This window comes from Xiphophorus couchianus, chromosome 1 (assembly GCF_001444195.1).
Source record: "Xiphophorus couchianus chromosome 1, X_couchianus-1.0, whole genome shotgun sequence".
In the NCBI taxonomy this organism is placed as follows: Eukaryota; Metazoa; Chordata; class Actinopteri; order Cyprinodontiformes; family Poeciliidae; genus Xiphophorus; species Xiphophorus couchianus.
Genome location: NC_040228.1, coordinates 6,824,503 through 6,849,612, shown reverse-complemented (window position 1 = coordinate 6,849,612; position 25,110 = coordinate 6,824,503). Strand labels below are relative to the sequence as shown.

The 25,110-nt window shown below is 38.0% G+C and overlaps 3 protein-coding genes across 6 annotated transcripts in view; 2 read left to right on the top strand and 1 right to left on the bottom strand.

Annotated features, from left to right (window-relative positions):
• trim33 (tripartite motif containing 33) overlaps window positions 1-13,666 on the top strand; it is a 31,287-nt gene extending 17,621 nt beyond the window's left edge. Inside the window, 9 exon segments of the mRNA XM_028012736.1 lie at window positions 2,075-2,207; window positions 2,318-2,381; window positions 5,196-5,346; window positions 6,339-6,697; window positions 6,830-6,941; window positions 7,022-7,096; window positions 7,993-8,145; window positions 10,576-10,626; window positions 12,932-13,666. Coding sequence (XP_027868537.1) covers window positions 2,075-2,207; window positions 2,318-2,381; window positions 5,196-5,346; window positions 6,339-6,697; window positions 6,830-6,941; window positions 7,022-7,096; window positions 7,993-8,145; window positions 10,576-10,626; window positions 12,932-13,153 — 1,320 coding nt within the window. The 3' untranslated portion in view covers window positions 13,154-13,666.
• The window catches only part of bcas2 (BCAS2 pre-mRNA processing factor), a 624,479-nt gene that overhangs the window by 28,107 nt on the left and 571,262 nt on the right, over window positions 1-25,110 (bottom strand). The window lies entirely within an intron of this gene.
• Window positions 14,517-23,582, top strand: slc66a1 (solute carrier family 66 member 1). Of its 4 annotated transcripts, none has more exons than XM_028013647.1 (8): window positions 14,517-14,829; window positions 17,865-18,058; window positions 18,140-18,269; window positions 18,591-18,678; window positions 19,434-19,588; window positions 19,689-19,781; window positions 21,640-21,825; window positions 22,755-23,582. In XM_028013647.1, the coding sequence occupies exons 2-8, from the start codon at window positions 17,868-17,870 to the stop codon at window positions 22,848-22,850; spliced, it is 939 nt and encodes a 312-aa protein (XP_027869448.1). In that variant the 5' UTR covers window positions 14,517-14,829; window positions 17,865-17,867; the 3' UTR covers window positions 22,851-23,582. The 4 variants fall into 4 exon arrangements, with proteins under 4 accessions (XP_027869448.1, XP_027869440.1, XP_027869433.1 ...); XM_028013639.1 differs by having other exon boundaries at window positions 14,518-14,829; window positions 17,845-18,058; XM_028013632.1 differs by lacking the exon at window positions 14,517-14,829 and adding an exon at window positions 16,667-16,783 and having other exon boundaries at window positions 17,845-18,058.

Here is a 25,110-nt window from a genome sequence, read left to right as displayed (position 1 = left end):
AAGTAGTAACTTACGAACAGGGATGGTGTTTTATTGAACATTTACGATCACTGTTGCCATAAGATACATACATGTGTAACCCTTCTTTGCTCGTCTCAGATCCAATAGGCCGACTCCTCGACAGATACATTCAGGTTCATCGTATTTATTCTTAAGAAAAGAATAAAACAAGGAGGTGGTTATCGCCAGTCTAGCAGCTTCTGCCCCCACAGTAACGGACATCAACAGAAAAAGGGGACGAGCTGTCAATTACCGGTTACTATGGTAACCACCCACTGCCAAGAGCAACATTACAGAACTTAAAACACCAATAAATGTCTAAAGAAGCATATAAAAAAATAAAGTCAAATCAACAAATTTTGACAAACTTCACATTTACAACATTGTTACATTAAAACCTTCTTACTCATGCAATTAATCTTTTGCATGCTACCAAAACAGACGCTGGCTAGAATGTTAAAAAGGAATGCACCATACCGTTTCCCTTGCAAACAGTTTATTTCTCATGCGCCATTGTCTGATTTTGCATTTAAAGAAATGGGCTTCATAGATTGTAAACAGCTGTATTAGTTTTAGCTAAAAATTATGCTAAGCTGAACATTGCTTAGAATTTTCTGATGACACAGGCACACTTGCATGTCACTGTTTAAGTCATTACTGTCCACTTTGTAATAATAAACATGTTTATTTAATTTGAAAGGTTGCAAAAATATTTATTTTCGTATTTATATAAAATAAGAAATCTGTTTACTGCTGCACTCGGGTCAGATCGGCAGTAAAGCTGCAATTAGTGCGCCCCTAATTTCAACACTTTAAATTACATATTCAAGATCCTTAAATGGTAATTAAAACACAACACAAATGTTTTATATCAATTGAGTAAGAAGTACAAGTTCTTTAAAGCTTCAGGGTTGCTGAGTTTTAGAAAGCTGATGTAATTTGTTAACATGTGGGTCTTGGATAATTTCTAGAGGACAATTTAACTTGTGCAAAGCTAAAGTCTTTAATTGTTCTACTGATTCACATAGATTGGAGTTTGAGAAAATATGATAACATTATCAGCCTTTCTTCTTGACATGATTGCAAGATTTACCCTTGAGTGGATTAAGCATACAGAAACAATATTCTCCTGCTTCTTAAATTTAGTGTTTTTAATCTATGTCACGTGATTTTTAATGAGCCGTTCTTTGCGCTCCCACTCGTCTTTCTGACGGTAACCAGACCCTTGACAGAGCAGCTCGCCTCATGCACACCTAGAGAGGAATCTGCAGCGATTAAATTGGCTTTTGTTTCTCGCCGTTTTGTCATCGTGAACATCAGTTTATAAGTGAAAAGTCCCAAAAATCCAAATTTGTCCAGTTAAAACCAAAGTCAGTATTTTGTGTTTTACATCAAATTCCTCTGTGCGTTTTAGTGGAAGATGAATGAATCAAGTAAATATGAATAACAATCTTTTTTTTGTCAATTTAATTGCTTTTGTGATCATTTGGAACAGAAATGTAAACTGAAAGACTAATTGAGTAGTTGCACAGCCTTAGTTGCACATCAGTTTCAACTAGATTTTGACATAACTAATAATGTCTTTGTTTTTTTTAAAATGATTCAATAAAACCTGTTACACTCATCAAGTTTGTATTTTCATAAAACCTTAATCTGCTCATTCCCAACCAAAACACACTCTTTACTTACCTTAAATGTGTCCTAGATGTTTTTAGGTACTGCATTACATTAGGAAAACATTACTTCATAATAATAAAATGTAATAATCTGATGAATGAAATGCTAAGTAATGGCCCTCAAATATTACAGCCTTCCAAATATTGCTGTCAAATAGACCTTCTTTATTGTAATATTGCACTGATTGCTCTATTGTGCAGCTATGCTATTTGATTCATTAGCCAAATCTTGTTGAACCTTTTTAATGTAGTCTGTCATGTAAAAATGTCTATCTTTGTTCACCCGGAGTTGGAATAACCACCAACTACCATTGTAATATAACTCTGTCGTAGTTGCAAACTCTCTGCATCTACACACACTTGTTGACACGTTCCTAAACTCTGACTTTTGTTGTCAGCTGGAAGATGCTGGTTCCAGCAATCTCGGATACCTCCTCTCTCGTTGCATCTCCGCCAGCCAACAACACCAGCTGGGCTCCACAGACATGAACCCCTCTCCCGGACTGTCGACCCTTTCTCCTGGATCGTCAGGTACTCGCATGCTCAAAGAGAGTCATACTTTAAACCCCCATGAACTGTTTAGGTAGAAAAGGTCAAGTTTGCAACTTTATCACAGCACAGTCCATGTTCTCCTCTGGCAGGTCTGTCCAATGCTCACACACCGGCGCGACCTTCCAGTACGTCAAGTACAGGCAGCAGAGGCAGGTAATGCAACGGGAAGCTTTGTGACGCAATGAAAAGGGGTTTAAAGAAATGGAGAAAGCATCAACAAATCACAGCTTCAAATATAACTTGGGAAGAAGACCAGTTGTCTTCGTCTGGGATTTAAGTTGTAGGTAGATGTGCTTGTTGGCTCAATACAGTATTTTGGGGTTTCTGCTCATTCTTAAATTCATGTCTAAATCTAAACATGAGGCCTTAAAAAGTCTTAAATTTGTTTTAAAAATTACGGTGTATTTTTAATGTTAATTACATTGGACAACAATTGTCTTTTATCTCTATTTGCAACTGGCAAAAGTCCTTAATTTCATTCATAGTAGTCTTTAAATGTCCTAAAAAGTCTTAAATTAGCATAAATTCTGTTAGAGACATGGGAAGATATATTTTTTTATAATCTCACTGCTGCAGAACAAATGAAAGTACAAAAAGCAGGTTTCGTGTTTCAAATATGCAAAAAGAAACCAACCAAATTAAAGAAATAAATGGACAGTCGAAGCCACCGTCAATTCCTCTCGGCATGCAAAGAAGATTAAAAGCGTGCTGAAAAGGGAACAGCACCTTAGTTAGAAAGAGCTCCTCTTCTGTATGTCCAACAACTTCCCACCATTTCCTGCTTGTAGAGCCGCCACTCAGAAATTTATTGATGGCTCTACTCCTGCTGGAAGTAATAATCTCAGACAAGGTACACTCAAGTGCTCTTAGTCAGACCAGGGGAGAGCATTTCATTGTGCAGCAGAATGATGAACACAGGCACATGTCCAGAAAAAGCCAAAGAACTATTCTTGTAAAGATGAAGGGTGTCTTTGTTTTATAGAATCAGTCACCGAAGGCCAAACTAAGAGCCAAAAAAGCACTCGGTGTCTGCAGTGCAGCAGCGACTTGGAGAGGATCACCTGGGAGAAATGAATGTCTCTTCTGGTTTTTCTGAATGTAATATTTCAGGCTGTCCTTAAGCAAAGTGTATTCCATCAGCCTTTAAACATTTGCATTTTAGTTGGATTTAGTGTTACTTTTTCACATCTGCAGCCTCCGGAGGGAGAAATGTTTCCTGATTATTCCATAGAAATTCTGTCTGTGGGAAGAAACATTCAGACCAAGTGTTGGCAGTATGATGTAGTTTTTATAAGAATGTTGAAGCCCAAAGCAACACAAGATAAGAAATATATCTTTAGTATGGAGGTGTTTCTTTTACTCAGTAAGTTTATGACTTTCCTAATATTTGCAGTTTTTCTAACTTCTTATAACACTCCTGCTGTTGCTTACTCATGCCTGCTGATTTTTGCAGAGTTTTTGTGTATTTCTTGTAAATAATCTCTTGCTGTTTTCTACGTACAAATATAAAAATCCAGTACATTTTTTTAAAATATCATACTTTGCGCATTTCTTTTAAACTACTGATACCATTTTTAATAACTATACAGCATATTTTTGCTTGTGTTGTACTTTTGCTCATACTTTGCAGTATCTTATTTTTAATTTTCTGTTTTTCATAAATATTTGTTTTACTTTAATTTGAATATACATGTTTCCATGTACTTTTAACTGCCGCTTGTGCAACATTGCCAAGATTGTGGGAATATAAATATAATTTTAATAAGAGGGTTTCAGCAAAGTCCTTAAAAATCTTAAAATTATCCACATTTTTCCACATTGTTATGAAAACATGTAAAATTTAGGTTTTACAAATTATTTATTATAATCATATTATTGCAAAGTTCATTTATTTAATCAGTTCTCTATGTTAATAATGATATATGGATTAATTACACAGACTGATGTCTTTTTTGGTTAATTCTATTGATTTTCTGCTTACAGCTGGTGAAAACACAACATTTAAGATTAGAATATTACATCAGATCAACACAGAAGCCATATTTAATACAGAAATGTGAATTTAGTGAAAATTATGTTAAATGACTGATTATGAGGTCTTTTCAAAAGGTTCTTTTAATCTTAAAAATATACATTTTTGCATTGCGCTCTCTAAGACGATCACTAGCGACTGGGATATTGTGTACATTAATATCTCTGCAAAATATATTTTGCAGCAATATTAAAAGCTATGAGATAGAGGCCCAATTTGAATTGTGCCCACTGTGTAGGTTTGTGGTAAAAAACTTAGACAAAACTGCTATAAATGTTATCGAATTATTTAAATACCTTGCATTCTTTGTGCATTTTTATATATTCAGTGACACTAATCCAGTATAACAAATGTTTTAGGATGTGAAGTTGTTAAAAAAAGAAAAATAAACAACAGCTGAATTGTTTCAATAGCAGTCTTGTTTATGAAAATGTTAGGTTTTTTTTCTTCCAGTAGCTGGAATAACTATAATTGCTATAAACCCAAAGCAGAAAGACAAACATTTTAAATATTTGTTTATTTTTTGCTGGTCATCGTGTTATTGGAACATTTATCAATATCATCAAATATTACGTTTTCATAACATTGTGCAGCCCTAGTGGAAACCAAAACAGCAGCAGGCATTTTTATGGTTTATTTATGTTCGGTTTGTCCTGCCCCCCGTTTCCAGTAAGCTACGAATGAAACACTGAAGAAATAACGGAGAGGGAACAGTAAACAATGTCATAAGACTGATTTCATCCAAATGGCCACCTGCTGGTTTAGCATAGGTTTTACAGAGTTTTGATTGGAGAGGAAAAAATCTATGTAGCTACAGCTTAACATGGGCCTTAGTGGACTGATAATCTGTTGGCATAAAGAGAGCGGTCTGAGTTTTATGGTGAATTTGATCAGGTTCATTGATATTTCGATGCCTGGGTTTTGTTTGTTTTCAGTTCTAGCTCTGCTGGCAGAGCGGGGACAGGTGGTGGGTCGGCTGCAGAGCAGCTGAAGGTGAAGAAAGAACCCTGCACTGAGGATGACTACAGCTGCTCCTCTTCTGTGAAGACTGAGCGAGGCAAAGATGCTGGGAGGAGCGCCTGCATGGTACGGACAACCATTCCCAGGCTGGATGGAAATGAATGTTTTAGTTTGAAATGTAGTTTCTGGTCAGATAATTAGGTCAAAATTCTTTTGTATATATTTTCACTAAGGCTGGGCGATAAATGTCAGCACACCCAAGGCGGTTATCTTGTTTGACAAGCACGTGTTACAGCTTCTATTTATTTCATCTTTGAATTTCTTAACAATAATAAAGTCATGATATTACAAGAATGCCCTCGTATTGTTACCAGATTAAAAACATTTAATGAGAATAAATTGGTAATTTTATGAGATCTCCATCAATAAAAATAACTACAAATTAAAATGAGGAATATTGAGCATCTTGTGAAGTTATACTTTGGGATACGTTTTAGAGATAATACATGATATTATACTCTAAATCTTTTAGCACATCACCATCAAATTATTTTCAGGTGCAGGACTTTGAATCGATTGTGCTAAGTGTCTATTTTAGGGCTGTAACGATTCCTTGAATGATTCTAGTACCTCGATTGTTAAAATTCCTCCAGGAAAATTTATCCGTCTCGAAGCTTCATTAAGTTATATTTTATTTAGCGCACCGTGTTCCGGCCGGGTTATTACTTGCGTTGCGTTTTTTTCTTGTATTTTTTAGACATTTTTCAGGTACAACTATATCTTTATTCTGCTAATAGTATGACTATATTCTCGTAATTTTACAACATTAATTTAACATTTTCGTAGCCTGGCCCCATTACTCTGTCGTAGAATTCACAAAATTGATGACTGAAGTAAAAGCCACTTTTTTGAAAATATTTCCTGTCATTTTATTATTTAAAAGAAAGCGAGGAAAGAAAAAAATCAATTAAAATCAGATCTGGAGTGAAAAAAAATAGAAGATTTATTGCCCAGCTTTAATGTTCTTGCATGTTTCAGTGTTAAAGAGGCAGGTTTAAGTTATGCACCATAAAAACATTTCTCTAAAAAAAAGTGCACCTTCTGTGTTGTCGCTGTAGATGAGCAGTCCAGAGAGCAGCCCACTGGGAGTTCCATCCGCAGGGCCAGATGCTTACAGGGACGTTGGCGAACGCGTCAAAACGGAGCCCATGTCTGAGACGTCTTGCTCTGGACTGAACGGCACGTCGTCTTCCACCAACACTACGACAAGCCAGACAGGCTCTGTACTCACCAATGGAAGCGTAGTCAAAAGAAGTGGGTCGCATGATGCAGCGCAGGGCGGTGGTGGGAAAGATGACGACCCCAATGAAGACTGGTGTGCTGTTTGTATCAACGGCGGTGACCTTCTATGCTGCGACCGCTGTCCTAAAGTATTCCACATGAAATGTCACGTACCCACCATAAAAATCTTCCCACAGTAAGTGCATCCTGTGCGTTTGTATGTTTTGCCATAGTAACATTTCGGAAAGCTCATCTTTGTGGCCATATTTCGGTAAACTACATCAATCTAAAGGCTCTACTTTGTGTGATTTATTTTTTTGTCTCTTAGAGGTGAATTTCTCTGCACATTCTGCCGGAGTATAGCTGACCCAGAGATCGAGTATTGTGATGAAAGTAAGAGGATCAAAGGAGATCAGAGCCTGAGTCCTGAAGACCAGCGGGTCAGCACTGTCAAAACATCAATCGAAGACGTCTTCATGACGACTACAAGACGTGTAACTTTGTCTTTTTCTGTCTGCAGAGATGTGAACGCCTGCTTCTGTATATTTTCTGTCATGAGCTCAGCATGGGCTTTAGGGAACCTGTTGCAAGCTCTGTAAGTGTTCCCACCTTCCACACACATCATTCTACAAGCTACACTACATGAATTACATCAAATATTTTACTTATATTAGCAGTGACCACATTCGTGATCACTAAATAGTTTTTGCTTTAATTCGCTAACTTATTAGTGCACACTTTCATTCATCTCTACTGTTTTTCACAGTAGAGAAAAACAGTAGAGATTGGCATCCCAGCAGGGCCGGACTTAGGATTGCGTGGGCCCCTGGATTTGAGCCAATGTAGGGGCCCCACTTAATCATGATTCCATGTCTACAGTTGCACATAACATGTACACAGACACACAAACAGATTTATTGTGAATGAGAACATCAATCTGTGTAACCAGAGCTTCTAGTCAGGCATTGAGTCTGACACTGTTAACTAAAACACAGTGGCCATCTGTAGTCCCAACATGTACAAATATTTCACTGCTTGCTGTACTTCTTTCAGCAATTCATAATTGATCATCAAGGATCATTTGTACGACCAATGTTTTTTTGTTTTTTTTTCTTCAGCCCATCCTCTGGTTATCTCTCTTAACTAAATATGTTTAAAGGCGCATCCCTTTTCTTCCGTAACATAAATTTAGGTAAACAATCCAGTCCAACTCGTTTAGCTTAAATATAATGCATCTAGCTAACTGGATGGTCTCTTAACTCCCCTTTATGCATGACAAACTTATTTTTTCAGTGACCGAGATGGTGGCATAACTGGATGTTTTCTGACATTGTGCCTTGTACTTATTTACTCTACTTGTGTACAATCTGAAGTAGAAATCTTACATTTGTGCTATTTTCCCAGATTCCCCAGCCTACACCTCGATTTTATGAACACTGTTTTTTATTTGAAATATTTCAGTATGTAACATACCTCTGTCCTTGGATCTAGGTGCCCAACTACTACAAGATAATTAAGCAGCCCATGGACCTAAAGAAGGTGAAGAAGAAGCTGCAGCTGCGAAGCTCCCAGTATTACAAGACCATACAGGAGTTTGTGAATGACATGCGCCTTATCTTCAAAAATTGTGCAAAATACAACGAGGTGAGCAGCATGAGTCTTCAACCTGCTTGGGGAATGGCAGTGACTAAAATTGTGCATGCAGACACAAGTCACACTGATGTACACGGACGTTATGCAATCCTATTGGAAAATATAGAATCTCCACTCTTGGATGTAAGCTTTTGAAATTCCTTAAAATATTTTCTCCTTCAGTTACAGTTGGAGCAATAGGTCAAAAGCAAGAGAAGTGTCACCAAAAACAAAGTTAAAAACGTTCCGTATCATAAGAAATACAAACTTCTTTTTAAAAAATGTTAAAATTGTGAAAGATTCAACATTTTTGTCACTCAATTCAGAAAGTAAAACTCGTACTATATAGCTTTGCTAGGCATAGTGAAATATTTTGAGCCTTTGTTTCTTGTAATTTTCATGACCAACTAATTTCATGGCTAACAGGTGAGCTGGGTATGTGCTTCACTTTCTGAAACGAGTGACAAAAATACTGAACTTTTTCCACAATATTTAAATTTTTTGAGATGTATAAAGCAGGTGCAAGTGATGAACACATAGAGGTTGACTTCAGATGATGATCAACAGGATTACATATTTGTAGCGTTTATTTCATTCATATAAACTTGTAATGAGCATTTAGTTACATAGAAGAAAGCTAAATATATTAAGTAAATGAAAACAGAGTGGGGCTACATGGAAGCAGTGATGAGGACATTTTGTATTATTACTCTGAGACGTAGTTTAAAACAGAAGTTCCTCTTTTGACTTTTAAATATAATCTATACATCAAATGTATTCTTTTTTTTATAGTTCTTGATTTCACCTCTCCCCCAAGCTGCTTATGGTTTCATTTTTTTGATTGAATTTATTACCATCCAAGAGTAGCGATTCCACATTTTTTACCACCTGCTCATTCATATTATTTTTATTTTGCATTTAACCTGACCGACTTTATTTTGAAGCCATTAAAAGGGTACATCTGCATCTCCATAAAATTGGAATATAGTCAAAAAGTACATTTTAATAATTCATTTCAAGAAGAGAAATTCATAAACACACATTTATATATTTCAAGTGTTAATGTAGACGATTGTTAGTTACAGCTAATGAATAAACCACGGCCATTAAAGCAGATATTGCTGCTTTAAAATATGTACTATTAGAAATTTGTCATTTTTAATGAACCATCGTTTTATTTCTAGTTTTAGGATTTAAAATAAACATAACATTTAATAAAGGATATGGATCTTTCTTCTTTTTTTTTGTAGGATAGAAAATTATGTCAAAACTAGAAAAACTCATAGATTCCAGCCTAATGACAACAGACCTAAAACCTATTACTAGGACTTTTAAGTGTTGTTCTTTCAGGACAAATATTGCAGAAATAAACTGAAAAACATTTCATTGTTAAGATATCTAAAGTTAGAAACATTAACTGGCTTGTTTTAATTTTGTAGTCAAAGTTAAAAAGAGTCATTGTGGGACTCCAAGGAGTCCAAACTCAGCAGTTACTTCTACTACTTATGTTCTACCACACTTTTCTACTCTTGTGGTAGAAACGTTTTCTCCCACAAAACTTTTACATGAATTTAGCTTTGATATGTCACTATAGCTTCTTTATCAATGGGCAAACAGGATTGTGTAGGCTGTAACCCAACACTTCCATATTACTGTTTTTTGTATTGATCAGTTTCCAGAGGATCTAACTTTTGGCTTAGCATCATCTGTTGGCCACAATCTTCAAAACTGACAAAAGCAAATTAATCTATCACCATTCATCTCTGCAACAAGGGAATGTCACGTTATGAACTAACTTTCCAATGGTATTTCAAAAAGAGATGCACTTGTATGCTCATTACTCTTAACCACGTTTTGAACCTGGCATATTGGTTGTGATGCTTGCAGTTTTGTTCGCTTGCACTAATTGTTGTCAAGTGGAGTTTAAAGGCATCTCCTCCTCTCTTCACATTTGCCATCACTCACTACTAACACCGCTCTACCACTGCTTCACATCGGTAAACCACACGGTTGTTTAAAAAAGCTTTCATTGCGAGAGAAAACATCCACATTCTTAATAAGAGAGGAAGGTTTTCAGGTATATATTAAATGATATTTATTGTAGATATTTATTAAATGCACATGCTGGTATTTATTCGTTGAGGAAAAACATCATGTAAAGCTGAAGAGACGATTGGATGCATATTATTTGGACCAGAAAACAACATGGTGATACGAATACAGAGGGGAAAAAGTTTGGCAAACGACCATTCTCTCCGTTTGTCGTTTGCCACCTTCACTTGCTGTTAATTGATGCACTTTTTTGACTGGGTGATTTAACTGAGCACAGTTTAAAAGAAACAGATTCCTTTATCTGTTATGAACTAAACTTTCCTGTGCTATGAATTCTTCTCTCCTCCTCCTGCTTCACTGTCTGTGTTGTAATGTTATTACCCCCTTTAGATGTCTCGAATAATCCAAGTTTATGATGAGGAGAAAGAGATTAATACCCAGGTAAGCCGTTTCAAATGGGGCACCTATCTCCTGCTCCCTCCCACTGAGGCTCCAAGAAATGTGCGGAAACGCCCCGAGTGAAGCTCTTAGCAGCTGCCTTTAGATTCCATACACCTTTAAAAAAGAAAAAACTGCTGAAAATTGGTTGACACAGATCTTATTTCTCAATAAGTGGCAAAACGGGTCACTAAGTTTGCTTTCCTTTCACTTTTTCTGTGACTGTTTTCACTCTCAGATTCAGGCTTTCACTTTATATTTTGCTGGCTTTAATACAGCAGATGAGTGTAACATGAAAATATGCTGCTGACAGAAGATGCTCTTATAAAGCTCACTGACTTAAAGCAAACTAATATTGTAAACAAATGTAGACTTCACATCTAAGAAACTAACCATTTGGGACACGTCTGTTTTACATTACTAACATAAAGGAGCTTTTATTAACTTTCAGGGTCGATCTGCAATGAGCTGCTCAAGGCGGTTTGAATGTGTGCTTGCCTCATTCAAGTCGCTCAAAAATAGTAGGCTTGCATAGAAGACTTAAAAGTTACACAGTAAAAAAAAGGTTTTAAATATGCAAAATGACTAAACGTGTATAAATGGTTAGTTTTATCAACAGTAAGAAAAGTTTGAGATAGTATGCTGTTTATGCAAATGTTCCAGGGTGTGGAGTATTGGTGCAGGATCTGTCAGTCTTGGGTTTATTTGGTTGTTTTTGTCTGACATGTCATTTCCAGTTGCGTTCATTTTACTGCCTTGGACCAAAGTCAAAGAAATATTGTAAAACGGAGTAATAGAAGAACTAGCATCTTCTGCTTCTGTCATGTTTAGCAGTTTATTTCAGTAACAATTTTTACCGAAGCAGTTTCAGTTTTTAAAGAAATATCTTGGATGCTAGTTACCAAGTTTACTGTGAATACACCTAAATAAAACGGCACAAAACACATTAGAGGAATGGAGAAAGAAATCTGTAGAAATGCACCGATCAGAATTATACGACCAATTCCCGATGTCCGGTTTCACAAAGGTTTGGCCTCTGATGCAGGGGCCAGTAATTTTCCATATTAAGAGTAGAGACAGCAGACATTACAGGACTCTTTTAATATACTGAAGCAAAAAACAAAACTACACAAGTGATATTTTAGACGCCAGTTTCTGTATGTGCTCATTGAAGAATGTAGATCTTTACCTTTACAGTGAGATTTTTGGCAAGTTCCCTAATCAGGGATTTTCCATAACAGAGAAGTCGGCTCTATAAATCAGCAGGAACAATTATGAAACTGTTGTTCGTTACTATGCAGTGCCCTCAGTACATAGCTTCTGACAGTAAGTATTTAAATAAAAAGCCTTCTGTACAGTTTGACTGTACTGTATTTCAAAATAGTGTTGGAAGCAGATGTGCTTTAGTGCATGCATGATACAGGTACCTAATGCTGATATTGGAATTCACTCCAGTATCATCCAATAAACAAGTATCTAAAAGCTCCGCTCCAGCATTCATTCTGTCCCAGTTTCTATCCAGCAGCACTTATATCCTGAAAACACACCAAAAATAAATGGCCTATTGCTTCTGACTATTGTTCTCTGAGTAATGTCACTTTCTGAAGCCTTTTCTAAAGTTCCACTCTACAGAAGAAGCAATAAAAGTGTACATCATTCGTGCCGATGTCACATTGGTATCGGTATCGTCCACTACTGAAAACTATGACGTCTGCATCGTATTAGAAGGGAAAAAAATATTGTATTGGGACACTTGCAGTGAAAACCGTTTTCATTAACATCAGTGGTGTAGATTTGTTTCAGATTTTATCTTCAGCAGTGTTGAGGCTTTCAACATCAAGTTTCATGTTACCTCTGATCAATGCAGGTTAGCTTTTATTTAGTTTAATGAAAAGCTCTTCATTGAGCCATGTTCATTACATTCTTACACAACCCTGGAAATCTCGTTTTATGGAATAGATTTTTCTTTTGTTTGTTTCGGTGGGTATTGTTGACAACGGCCTCTTTGACCTGTAAGTCACTAGCGGAGATGTTTCATGGAGCCACAGTGGGACCGGAAGGCAGGACATCCTCGCTCTGTACAGCAAGGTTGAGCTGGGGCCGCTTTGCCACAAGGAGTCTTAACCAAATCTAATTTGTCTCCTCATTCTCCTCTTCCTTCTTCCTGCCTCCAACCCACTCATGTTTCCCCTATCCCGCCCACACTCAACGGTACTCACACCTTTCCTTCTCTATGTCACTCCTCACGCTCTTCTTCTTCTCCTCCTCCTCCGACCTCTTCCTCCTCCTACTGTTCCTCCTCCGACAGGCGGGATCAGAGATGGCGATATCTGGTAAGGCGGTGAGCCTGTACTTTGAGGAGAAGCTGCAGGACATATTCCCGGATCAACACTTCCCCGACTCACCGGACCCCGGGTCCTCCGACGAGAAGGAGAGGGAGGACGTGGACACGGAGGACTCCGAGGAGGACTTCATTCAGCCTCGACGCAAACGGTTGAAAACGGACGACAAGCTTGTTCACATCAAGTAAAAACCCGGCGTAAAGAAACGACAAGTTAAAAGACTGTCTTCCTTTCATCTCCCAGCCTCTGTTTTTTTTTTAATTATGATTATTTTGGAGAGACAAAAAGTAATGACGTTTTCTAAACCAACTCATTAAGATTGTTGCCTTGGAATGAAAGTATTTACAAGTCTTCTGCCATATTTTATTCTGTTTCCTCCCGAGAGCGTAAACATGGATCTTCTATTTCATGGACACTGACCCGCTTGTACAGATTTTAAGTAGGACTTCTTGTTCTGTTGTAGCTACCAACTGATTTGTTTTGTTTTCTGCCATCCATTTGCATTTGTAGAGTTGTAACAATTTCTTTATAAAAACATTTAACTTGACTTATTCTGTTTGATGTATATTATCTATGCTTTGACATTGAGCCTACTAAGTATTTGTATGACTTTGTGGAAACGTTGTGTACATAAGAGAGTCTACCGTATAGGTGTTTTGGTGCGTCAATAAAACCTGTTCTTGAAGCACACCAGAGGAAAATATTTGTACAGCAGGTTGTCGTTTCCTTACGTTTTAACTACTGCAGCTGCAACAACAACATCCGGAAGATAAATGGCAATATTCGTTCAAACAATCCAGCTTACTGTGGCGATACTAAAAAACAAAAAGAGTATGGCAGCTCAAAAACAGAAGTGCAACAAACGATTATATTAGTAATCAGTTATTCTGATGTTTGTTCTGATCAAATGTATGTAGTACTAGAAATATATTAAACAATGCGAAAACCCCCAACTCAATTCCATTTTTAATCAAGAAAATAAAAACTACTGCCTAAAATGCAATAACATAAAATGTGCCGAGTGTATTTGAACAGGTGAAGCTGAAACTAAACCACGCGAGTTTTGGCTAAAGCATGTTTTTATCTTTAATCTAAAATGTATAAATATTTTTGTACAGTTTTGACTTAATTACTGCTCTTTTTCTCAGCAAAAAATTTTGAATCCGTGTACTCTAGCTAACGATTAATCGACTACTAAATTGAAATAGCCTTCCACGTTTTCTGTCTCTCTCAGTTTGGGTTGTGGTAAACTTCAAATCGGATTTCTTTCAACAATGGCTTGTTTCTTGTCATTGTTGCGATTTGGCTAAACTTGTGGAGGATATGACTAATCCGTAATCCGAATAAAACACATTTTGTAGTTGTAATGGGGGGGGGGGGGGAGGGTTGAAATGTAAAAGACTGTTTTCAGAAATATTTACAGTTGTGTTTTTGTTGCCACTAGTTACTTTCTTCACCGCAATAGATTATTTATGTTCAAGAAGTCTCCAGTCCTCCTGGGCTGCAGCAGAACGTTCTGCTGACTTTCTCACAGGTCCTCTCTGACGGATGATCGACAGGCGGCTTTGTGCTGATTCAGTATTTGATAAGAAGATCGTATTTGCATCTGTTGGATCTATGGGGGACTGGGTTCGGTTTTTGTTCTTTGGGGGCTGATGGGTTAAGGTCGGAACGAAGCACGTGATTCCAGGAAACCTTAAAAAAACAGTATTTCGTGCTGACTTCAGTGAACTTGGTGCTGAGTCGTCAGTCTGGCGGCGGGTCAGCTGACACCTGGCCAGCACCAAACAAACCCACAAAATAACAATTGGAAGAAGACCGGTTTGTATTTTGGATTCAGCTTCGGACGTTAATAGCCTTCCTGGTAGGTTCTCTCTTTCCTCTGTTCACATGTTTTGTTTTTTTGATAAATATAGTTATACCTTACAAGGTTTACATTTCTGATTGAACGCAACTTGGTTTCCAGTTGTTTTGAGGGCTACATTGCTTAATAGATTATAATAAACATAACTGTCAATGTAATTTACGTGACAGGTCATGATAGAGGGGACATTTTGTGGTAACATGGAAAATACGAACGTCGCTCTGTAATCTTTGGCGAGGTTTGAGGAATGTTCGAGGAAAAAAAGGTTCATATCGGCTTAGAACTAGTTACAGAGTTAATGTAGGTTAATGAGGTTGATCATATGTGCTGAGAAATGTTTACTATGTGGCGATTTTTTTCTTTCCTTTCCTTATTATCGTAGTTTGGAGCTTTGTTCAGAGTTGCTCAACCAAAGCCGCGTTCTATGGGATGTATGGCAGGCCGTTTTAACATAAATTCTGTTTTACCGCCCTTACATTCCAGATATCTCAAGTTGTTTTATGACTACATGTTTTAACGATTTAAGATATCTCTAATTATATTTTTACTAGATAAAATATATATTTGAGATATCTCTAATTACATTCTGACTAGTCAAATAGAGTTGTATGGAGACTTCAAGATATCTACAATGAGTTACTGACTATCTGAAATACACATTTCAGATACAGTTAAAATTATGACTAGTCATAAAGTAAATTCAAGATATCTCGAATGGCAACATAATTCAAGATATATTAAATGTAGTTTTGAATAGCGAAATTTAAATTATAGATATCTTAAAAGCAAATAATGACTTGACAAAACTAAATTAAAGATATCTTGAATTGTAATTTTGACTAGTCAGAATTCCTTTTCAGATATCTCCAAATGAATTAGAGATATCTTGAATTGCACAGCTTTTCTATTTAAGATATCTTAAATTAACATCCTGACTAGTCAGAATGACATTACTGACATCTTGAATATGTATTCTGTACAGTCTACTCTTAATACGGAAAATTACAGTCGTAGGAGAAGGTTTGTGAGGTTGTAGTTAAAACGTTTAAGTGTAGAAATTTAACGTTTGTAGAAATTGTAATTGTGTGTGTCTACTTTTATTTTGTATTCGCAATTTCTTCATATATGTGACCACATATTTACAAGTACCTGGAGTTGCGCACAAATTTTCTTTTTACGGTTTACAAAACATGTTTCACAGATACAACTATCCAAAGTTGCACACAAAGATGTTTACACGAGTTACAAACCCAGTATTACACACGCACAGGTATTTTTACACACACACACACGCACAAGTATTTTGAGACTATTTTCACTCCATACATATCCAACATTGCCGAGCTATTTCTAGGTTGTGGCATTTACACATAATTTTGTGCAGCAAACATAAAATTCTGCAGGCAACTGTTTGGACAGCACAAAGGGGCTTCCACGCAATTCTTAATTCAGATATCTAAAATTGTAATTTTGACTAGTCATAATTAAGTTCAAGATATCTTAAATTGTAATTACGGATATATGGCCCTTCAAAGGACGGGTCCAGTGTCGTAATTTGAGATATCTTGAAAGGAATTTTGACTCGGCAAAATATAATTGAAGATATCTTGAATTATTATTCTTACTAGTCAGAATGTAAATGCAGATATCTTAAATTACCATTCCAGACAGTCAAGATGCATTTTTAGGAATGTAATTACAGAGAGTCAGACGAAACCGGATTTGTGTTAAAACGGCCTGCCATATACAGTCACTTACGCTCATTGCTACGTTTGCGGATACGTTTTTAAAATCAGCCAATCAGTGGGGGGGACGGAACACCTTTGCTGTTGTTTATTGTGATCTTCCGCGGTATGTTCCCAAACCTCCGGGCCGTGGAAACGAGTCCACACCAAATATTATTCATGTTCACATTGTTGGCTTTAAGGTGAACCAGTTTGGTCACATGTGGGAGGTAATGTCGATAGATTTTGTTGCTAACCTCTGCAGTAGCTACTGGACAGCGTGTTTGTTTTGATATCGACCTTTATAGATTTGTAACCTTTACTGGTGACGTTTCCACGTTCTGGTTTCTGCATCTGTTCTCCTGCGTTCAGATTCATTACCAATGTTTTTCTGTTGGTGTTTGTTTCTATCAGAATAAGTTGACATTTGAGCCAAATGGCCGAGACAAGCAGTTTGTTTGCTTTGGTTTCCTTTAAAGGGCGGCGTCAGTCTCGCTTATATTGTTGCGACACATTGAGGTCTGGTGGTTTATTTCTGTATTTTACTTGAATATCTGTTTAGAAAAGGGTTTTTTTTTGTGTGTTTTTTTATGAAGACTTAACAACATTGACGAAAATACAACAAGGAGGCAAAGTTTTTCTGGCCTACTCAAATTTTTTGTTTTGCTTTTTTATCTCTTGCCTTTCTGGTTTTTCTTCTTCTTTTTTTTTTTTTTAAAAAGCACTTTAACATTTTAAAGAAGTAAACATGCCCTTTATGTTCTTGGATAAGGATAGCAGCTTTGAATTCAGCCAAAAAGGAAGAAATTACACGAATATTACAAATTATGCCTCAAACGATGCAGTAAACGAAGGTCGACCTTCATTCATTATGGGTTTCTCTTTTGTCTGGATGGACAGATTCATTTTAGGTCATGAAACTCATTTTAATGACTTTCATTATACTCATTAAAATGAGTTTTGAACTTAATATGTCCTTTTATTAATTGCATAAACAGCGATCAAAAGGCTATGAGTCGTTTTCATCATGGTGGAGCAGTGTTGTTCCTCTTTTATGCAGAATTGTTTGGAGTAGTTTTTAAGCATGCTAAAGGTGATTGTGTTATTATTACTATGTTATTGTTTTATAAGCATTTCATGAATCAAGAGGGCGGGAAAAGTCAAGGTTTTTTCCATATTGGATCTGCGACTCATCCATCAGAACTAACTAAGAGTTAGGTTTTTCCTCTCTCTGGTTATTTAATCGGTGCATTTCCACAACTGAAACGTATTTTCTCGTGTTCACTAACAGACGTGCCTCTTGACCAGCAGACTATGTGGAAAGGCAGCGTCTTCACCCAGAGCTCGCCCGGATGGACAGATTCAGGAAACTTCACCTCGTTGTGTCCGAATGGCTCCCGGTGGGTTTGGGAAGGCCTGGGGGAATGCGCCCAGGATGGGAGGGACATGGCCAGCGTCTGCCTGGGCCTCCTGTCCATCGTCTGTTTCATGGTGTCCTCTCTTCCGTAAGGGTTTGCTCTTTTAGTCGGTTTTGCAGTTTGCTTAATTGTCAGGCGAAGTTCATTCTGCTCTCTGTCTGGTTACAGTCAGTACTATAGTTCCTGTAAAAAGGGGAATATGGACAGTGCCCTGTCGGTTTGGTTTCTGCTGCTGTGGTTGGGAGGCGATTCCTGCAATCTGATTGGCTCCTTTCTAGCTGACCAGCTTCCACTTCAGGTGATTATTATTATTATTTTATTTTATGATTTATTTTTACATAAACAACTTAAATATTTTATTTCAAGTTTGTCAAATGTTCAGTATTCATGATTAAAAAAAAACAACCTTTTATGGCTTTTGCCTTTAAAATAAGAAAAATAACTTCACCAGAATGCTAACAAACGACCATATATTGCATTCTTATACATGAAATCTTACTGTTATGGAATATTCTTGTATCAGTGAGTTATTTTAGTCGGCTTGAAGCATCTGAGCTCATAGGAGTCTTAGTTTTTTGTTCACCTGAGACGTGTGTATCTGTTTGTCCTCGTCATATAGATCTACACAGCGATTTATTATGTCTTGGCTGACCTGCTGATGCTCACCATGTACACCTACTACAAAATGAGACACAGAGTGGCTCACAGTGAGTATTTTTATTTTCGTCAATTAAAGTTTGGTTTTTACCCTATTGGGTATTCTTAAATAGAGTCTGGGCGTGCCGTGGTGGCGTAGGGGTTAGCGCGACCCGTATTTGGAGGCCTTGAGTCCTCGACGCGGCCGTCGCGGGTTCGACTCCCGGACCCGGCGACATTTGCTGCATGTCTTCCCCCCTCTCCTTCCCCATTCCTGTCAGCCTACTTTTGTAAAAAGGGACACTAAAAAAAAAAAAAAAATAGAGTTTAGTTCGTTTGGACCGTATTTAACACCAAAGTTTGCGACAACAACAAAGTGCGAGTTTAGACATGGAAACCCTGAGGCTCCTCACAAAACCTGCAGCCACACATAAAAAATACTAAATAGCACTAATACACTGTTTATGTACAATAATGATTAGCAAAATATCGGTTCTAAGGTTGGTGTTGGCCAGCAGTAGTCATTTATCAACATATTTTAACGGTCCGATAAATAAAACTGGGCCGATATTAAGAACTAATATTTATTTCCATAGAAATGGAAATAAACTACAGCAATATTAATACTGGATATTGATTTCGTCCCAGTAAGACATTTTGCAGAGACGGCTATAATAACTAAATTTGAAATCCTTGTGTGCTGAAAGCAAGCTTTGCATGTTTCTGACTGGTAAACTGTGAGCCGACGTTACTTTGATATAATGGTTTTTGTACCTGCTTCAGTTTTCCGTACTTGTGTCGACCTCTGCTTCCGCATCTTCACCAGGGAGGACAGTTCTGAACGTCGTGGGCATTTCTTGCGTTCTGGGCCTCACTGCTGGTCTGGCCCACCGCCCTGGGGTCGACCCCGAACCTGAAATGATCTTCTCTGGGTTCAGGAGCCGCTCTTTGCTCTCAACCTCTGATGCTAGCTCTATTCAGGTCAGACCTGCTATAGTCTACTCGTCTAAATGAAGTTTGCCAGTTTTGTCTGGCTGTTTTTGGTTATTGGTAACGTTAAATCTGTCCTGCTTTACCCCAGCCTTTTACCCCTAAAGAGATTGTTGGTTTCTCCATTGGGTCGGTGTCATCAGTCCTCTACCTCTGCTCCAGACTGCCACAAATGCACACAAATGTGAGTATGACAAGCAGGTTTGCAAAAATGTTTAAGGAATGTTGATGCCATTTACAATTTTCACCCCTTTGCCGTTTCATGCCGTTGCAGTTTTGGCCGTGTTGTCGTGTCGACTTCCAATTAAATGAAATTAGTACGGTGGCCGACAGGTGCAAATGCGCAGCAAAAGAGAAAACATGCAAACAAAAAAAAAAACACGCGCACAAATTAAATGCGGCAAGCAAAAAGCAAATAAAATGCAGCAAACAAAAAGAGAGACGCAAACAAAAAAGAAAACACCCCCGAATGAAATGCAGCAAACAAAAAGTGTTGCAAACGGAAGTGCTCCAGACCACTAGGGGGAGTCAAAGAAAATCGAGACTGAGCCCAGAACGGTATGACTGACACAAAGTCTATCACGCTACCCATAAATTATTCTGTTATTCTATAATATTATAAAAGACGGCGTATCTGAAAAGAAATATAGTAATACGTACCTTTACTTTCTTTCAAATTTCTTTCTCTGAATCTTGCATCTGGTCCCATAGAAATGAATACTATTTTCTTTGACTCCCCCTAGTGGTCTGGAGCACTTCCGTTTTCAACACTTTTTGTTTGCTGCATTTCATTCGGGGGTGTTTTCTTTTTTGTTTGCGTCTCTCTTTTTGCTTGCCGCATTTAATTTGTGCGCGTGTTTTTTTTTGTTTGCATGTTTTCTCTTTTGCTGCGCATTTGCACCTGTCGGCCACCGTAAATTAGAGTTCAGCGTTTTTTCTTTATGACGGTTTATCTCTGCAGCTCCTGAAAATCTCAAACTACAATAAAAACAATAAACTCTTCAGAAGCCAAGGGATGCAAGAACCTGGGCAAGCCTAAAATGTTTTTGTATAATTTATTAAGTGAAATGTTTGTCTGTTTTATTATATATTGCACATGCAGCAATATCAAGAATCATTGGGAGGGTGCTCAGTCACCAGTTAGTAGGTGCCATTTTTCCATAATTTTATTTAGCTCTGACCTATTTAAATGGATTTAGAGCCGCAAATATTACTTGACCTTTTGATAAAAGACATCCTAAAATTTTTGTTACCTCTTGCAGAAAATCTGTTGTTTTAAAATAGTAATATTTTTATCCCTGTTTTTAGATTTTAGTAGGAAGAAAAACATAAAACGTGTTCAGAAACGTAATATGTTGATGTTTGCACATAGTTTCCAGCCTCGGAATGAGAAATATAGATGTAAATAAAAATGACAGGTAATTTTAATGCCATTCTGCTGTGCAAATTAAATGTAATTATTATATGGAAGAAAACTGGAAAATAGCTAAAACCTGCATTTATTATTAGATCTATTTTTAAAACGTAAGTTGTTCTTTATCATTTATAGTCAATGCTATTAAGAACCGTTGTGGAAGGTCTAAAGAGCAGCTTGCAGAGCGTTGCCATTGGCTGTAGTTCAAGTACATTTGCTTAGAAAAGTTTATTTTTTTAGTAAATTAGAAGGATCAAAGCGGGAATGCATAGAGACCAGTTGGGGTCTGAACTGGTCAAAGTTTTCTTTACATTGAAGTACTGATAAGCACGTCTTCCAAAGAACGTAGTGAATCTTCTGTGAGCAACACATTGCTGGAGAGCTCTGTGTGAGTATCCAAGAGCCTAAAGTAGAAAAACAACTCATCCAAGTAGAAAAACCACAGATTCAATGTTCTTGTTAACTGAAAATGCAAAAGTGGAAGTGAATGTAATCCAGCATAAAACAGAGCTGCTGTTCCCTGTGTGACAATGTGTACAGGAATATGAGTAGGTAGAAAATGAAAACGTTCCACATCCCTCGTTCAGATGATTCACTTCCCTTGCGGTCGTCTCGTTTCTCGTCGCAGTTTAAGAGGAAGTCGACGGAGGGAGTGTCTTACTTCTTGTTTGCTCTCGTCATCTTGGGGAACACCACCTACGGCCTGAGTGTCTTACTGAAGAACCCTGAGAGGGGCCAGAGCGAGAAAAGCTACCTGGTCCATCACCTCCCCTGGCTCATCGGCAGCCTCGGAACGCTCAGCCTGGACCTCGTCGTATCCTTCCACAGAGAAAACAGAGACACTGCTGCACAATGCGCCAAGTAGAGATGATGGCTGTCAGTTTCTGTTCTACATCCTCTGGTTGTGTTTGAAACGATGTATTCAGTAGCGAATACACTGGATCCCCAGATCTATGGGAAACTGGAGTAAAGGGGTTACCTCAGCGCCCCCTGGTGGCTGCTTTGCTACAATTAGTGTTTATCAGATAGTTTATCAGTCTTTTCCCCAAATAAGCAACATTTTAATGAGTGGAAAATTCTTTTTCAACTACTAATGCACCCACATGAAACACATAGATTAGTTCTGAGTGGATCCAGCAATTGAGTTACACTCTGATCTGTGCAACAAGTTGGTTTGATAAGCTTTTTAGATCTTTATATCTGAATGCTGCTTCTCCTCGTTTGGCTCTGGAGAGCAGAACCAGAACCAGAAGACCTGAGAGGTCTGGAAGGTTCATACAACAACAGCAGATCTTTAATGTATTGTGGTGCTAAGCCGTTCAGTGATTTTCAAACTAACAATATTTTAAAGTCTATTCTCTGAGCTACAGGGAGCCAGTGTAGGGACTTTAGGACTGGGTGATGTGCTGTATCTTCCTGGTTTTAGTCAGAACGCGAGCAGCAGCGTTCTGGATCATCTGCAGCTGCTTTATTGGTAAAAGTCAGTGGTGTGACTGTCATTTACTCATTTTTTTAGACCACCATCATTTCCAACCTGCACTGGTGTTGGACTGCACTGTGAACACATGTCTGATTTCAATTTATAAACCCAATATATGGGGTCCATGACGTCGCCTAGAAAAGTATGAAATTTAAGTCATTTCTACATCTGGATATGTATTGAAAAACAAATGGATTATTGGAAAATATTACAATTTCCAGACTAAATTATCTTTCATTTACTTCCTTAACCTTGCCGCTCAGATCTCAGTGCAGTTCTTGATCTACCGTAAGGCTCCGGTTCAGAACGTGAACGGGAGCCTGGGAACTGATGAGACGGCGCCGCTGATCCCGAGCTGAACCGGCGGACGCAGGAGAAGCTCCAGGATCTCCAATCAAACTCACTTGGTCAACACACGCAAACTGCAATCCGTCAAGTTTTAGTTTTTATTTATTGAATGTTCGTCCTGATTAATGTTTACAGATGGGACTTTTTCTTATTGCCGCAATGGAAGTACAGATAAAAATTCTTAATTTATCTGCCTTTTAATTTGGGTTTCAGACGTCGGACGTGGAGCTTTGAGTCGTCAAGCATCCTGTAAATGTCGATGGTATTTGGCAGACTAGACCATTCCACAGATGTTTTTTCTGAACCAACTACGGTGCTGTAAAGTTTCTGAACCACCGCATTCAACCCCGTCTGTGGTGGTTAAATGTGCCAGAATAACTCCACTGTCTGGTGTTGTCCTTTTAAGACTTTACCTTGTATTTACATCTGCTACTCTCAACCTGCAGCAAAAACATGTCAGAAATGTTGATAGCAGATCTTTTATGCAGACCGTTCATATTTTCCTTGTAGTTTCAGGTTTTTACTCGGTGTTTTTGTGAAAATGCATGACCAGTTTTGATTGCACTTCTTGAGTTTTAAAACTGTCTCAAAACAATGATTTTATTTATTTTTTGCCTCTTTAATTTGCACATTTTGTTGTCTGTTTTTGCACATTTTAATTGGTTTTATATTGGAAATGATAAACATATCTAGTCGGTCTGTGTACTGTAAAGAAATAAACAAAATGAAGGCGACGTTTTCTCCCTTGTTGTGATGTCGTGTGTGACTCGTTGCTTAAGGGTTTTTCCCTCCTCAGATGCATTTATTAACCAGCACCTTGTGAAAGTTTTACTCCTCTTGAACTTTTCACATTTTGTCACAATCACACATTTTAATGCAACTTTATCTGGATTTCATTAGACAGCGGCACAATGCAGAACGTATCTATGAAGCGAAAAGGAAATGATTTTTCAGAAAATCTTACAAGTAAGAATCTGAAAAGTGCGGCATGGTTTTGTGTTCAGCTCCTCTGCGTGACCTCGACCGGCTCCTGACAGCCTGGCCGTTCTTCTTCATTAGCAGGATCGCGCTGACCCTTCTGCCGCGCCGTTCTCCCTCCTAACACATGGACACACACACACACACACGTTCCCTCCTCCGTGAAATCGCACACCCTGAAAACGGCGACGGCCCACCCAGCGAGGAGGTGATACTGAAACATAAAATATCAGCTCCGTAGTAAAGTGTGTGTTTGTGGTGAAACAGTGGCAGAAAGCTTGTCAGAGGAGGAGTCAGCAGCAGGACACATCCATCCATCACCAGCGATGAACAAGAGCCTGTTTATAAACAGTATATGCTGGGAATGTCTTTAATGAGACGCTTCCAGTTCCTGCAAGAACTTTTTTTCACTCTTCCTGCCAGTAAGTTCAACCCAATAGGCCCCATACGGTACAACTTAAAACTCTTTATTCTGTTATTTACAATACCAGATTTGTTTATCCCATTTCCCCTGTTGCACAAACGACTCTGTTTGCTTTTCTACTGTATGTCTAAGTAATATGTACGTCTAAATGTTGGTTTGCACTAAATGTGCGTATGAGATGAAGTGAGACAAATCTCAGTGCTGACGACATGCCAATGGCCAAGAAAAAAAGGGTGAAGGCTGGGCAAGACGAAAAGATGCTGAAACGCAAACTGCTCATCAGAGAAAAACTCTGAAATCGGCACAGAATCACTTTAGGATTCAGTGGACGGTATTGTTGAGTAAAGGCAACAGTGAGACAAAATAATACCAGTAGAAACACTCTTAGTTTAATCTCCTTTTTTTGCCTCTGCCAGTTTAGTTTGCTAATACAGTGTCTATCAGAAGTTTACATAACCCACATTATTGGGAACACTATCAGGGTTTGGTCCATTTAAATGGTTCTTTCCCCAGGGCAGTGTGAGAGCACAAACATTAACTTCAGTGTTTTTTATAAACAGGAATTGGGTGCAAAAGTAAAAATTCAGGCCTTTATGGGAATCCTCTGACAACTTAGTGTTGCTAATAAGCCGTTTAGATTGCCTAGCCCTCGGGACCGGCACTGGTCCAAAGCTAGGGAACGTTGTGGCATATATTACTGGTACTCTTTACATACAAGGAGTACCAGTATGTGGTACTCTGTACTCTTTTGGCCATCACTGGGCTTGTCACAGATTTGTGGAATGGAGGAAAATGTGTGAATACAAAAGCTTTAAGTGACGTGGACATTCTTCCCCAGGACACCCCGAAGCCCTCCCTCTCCTGCCCTG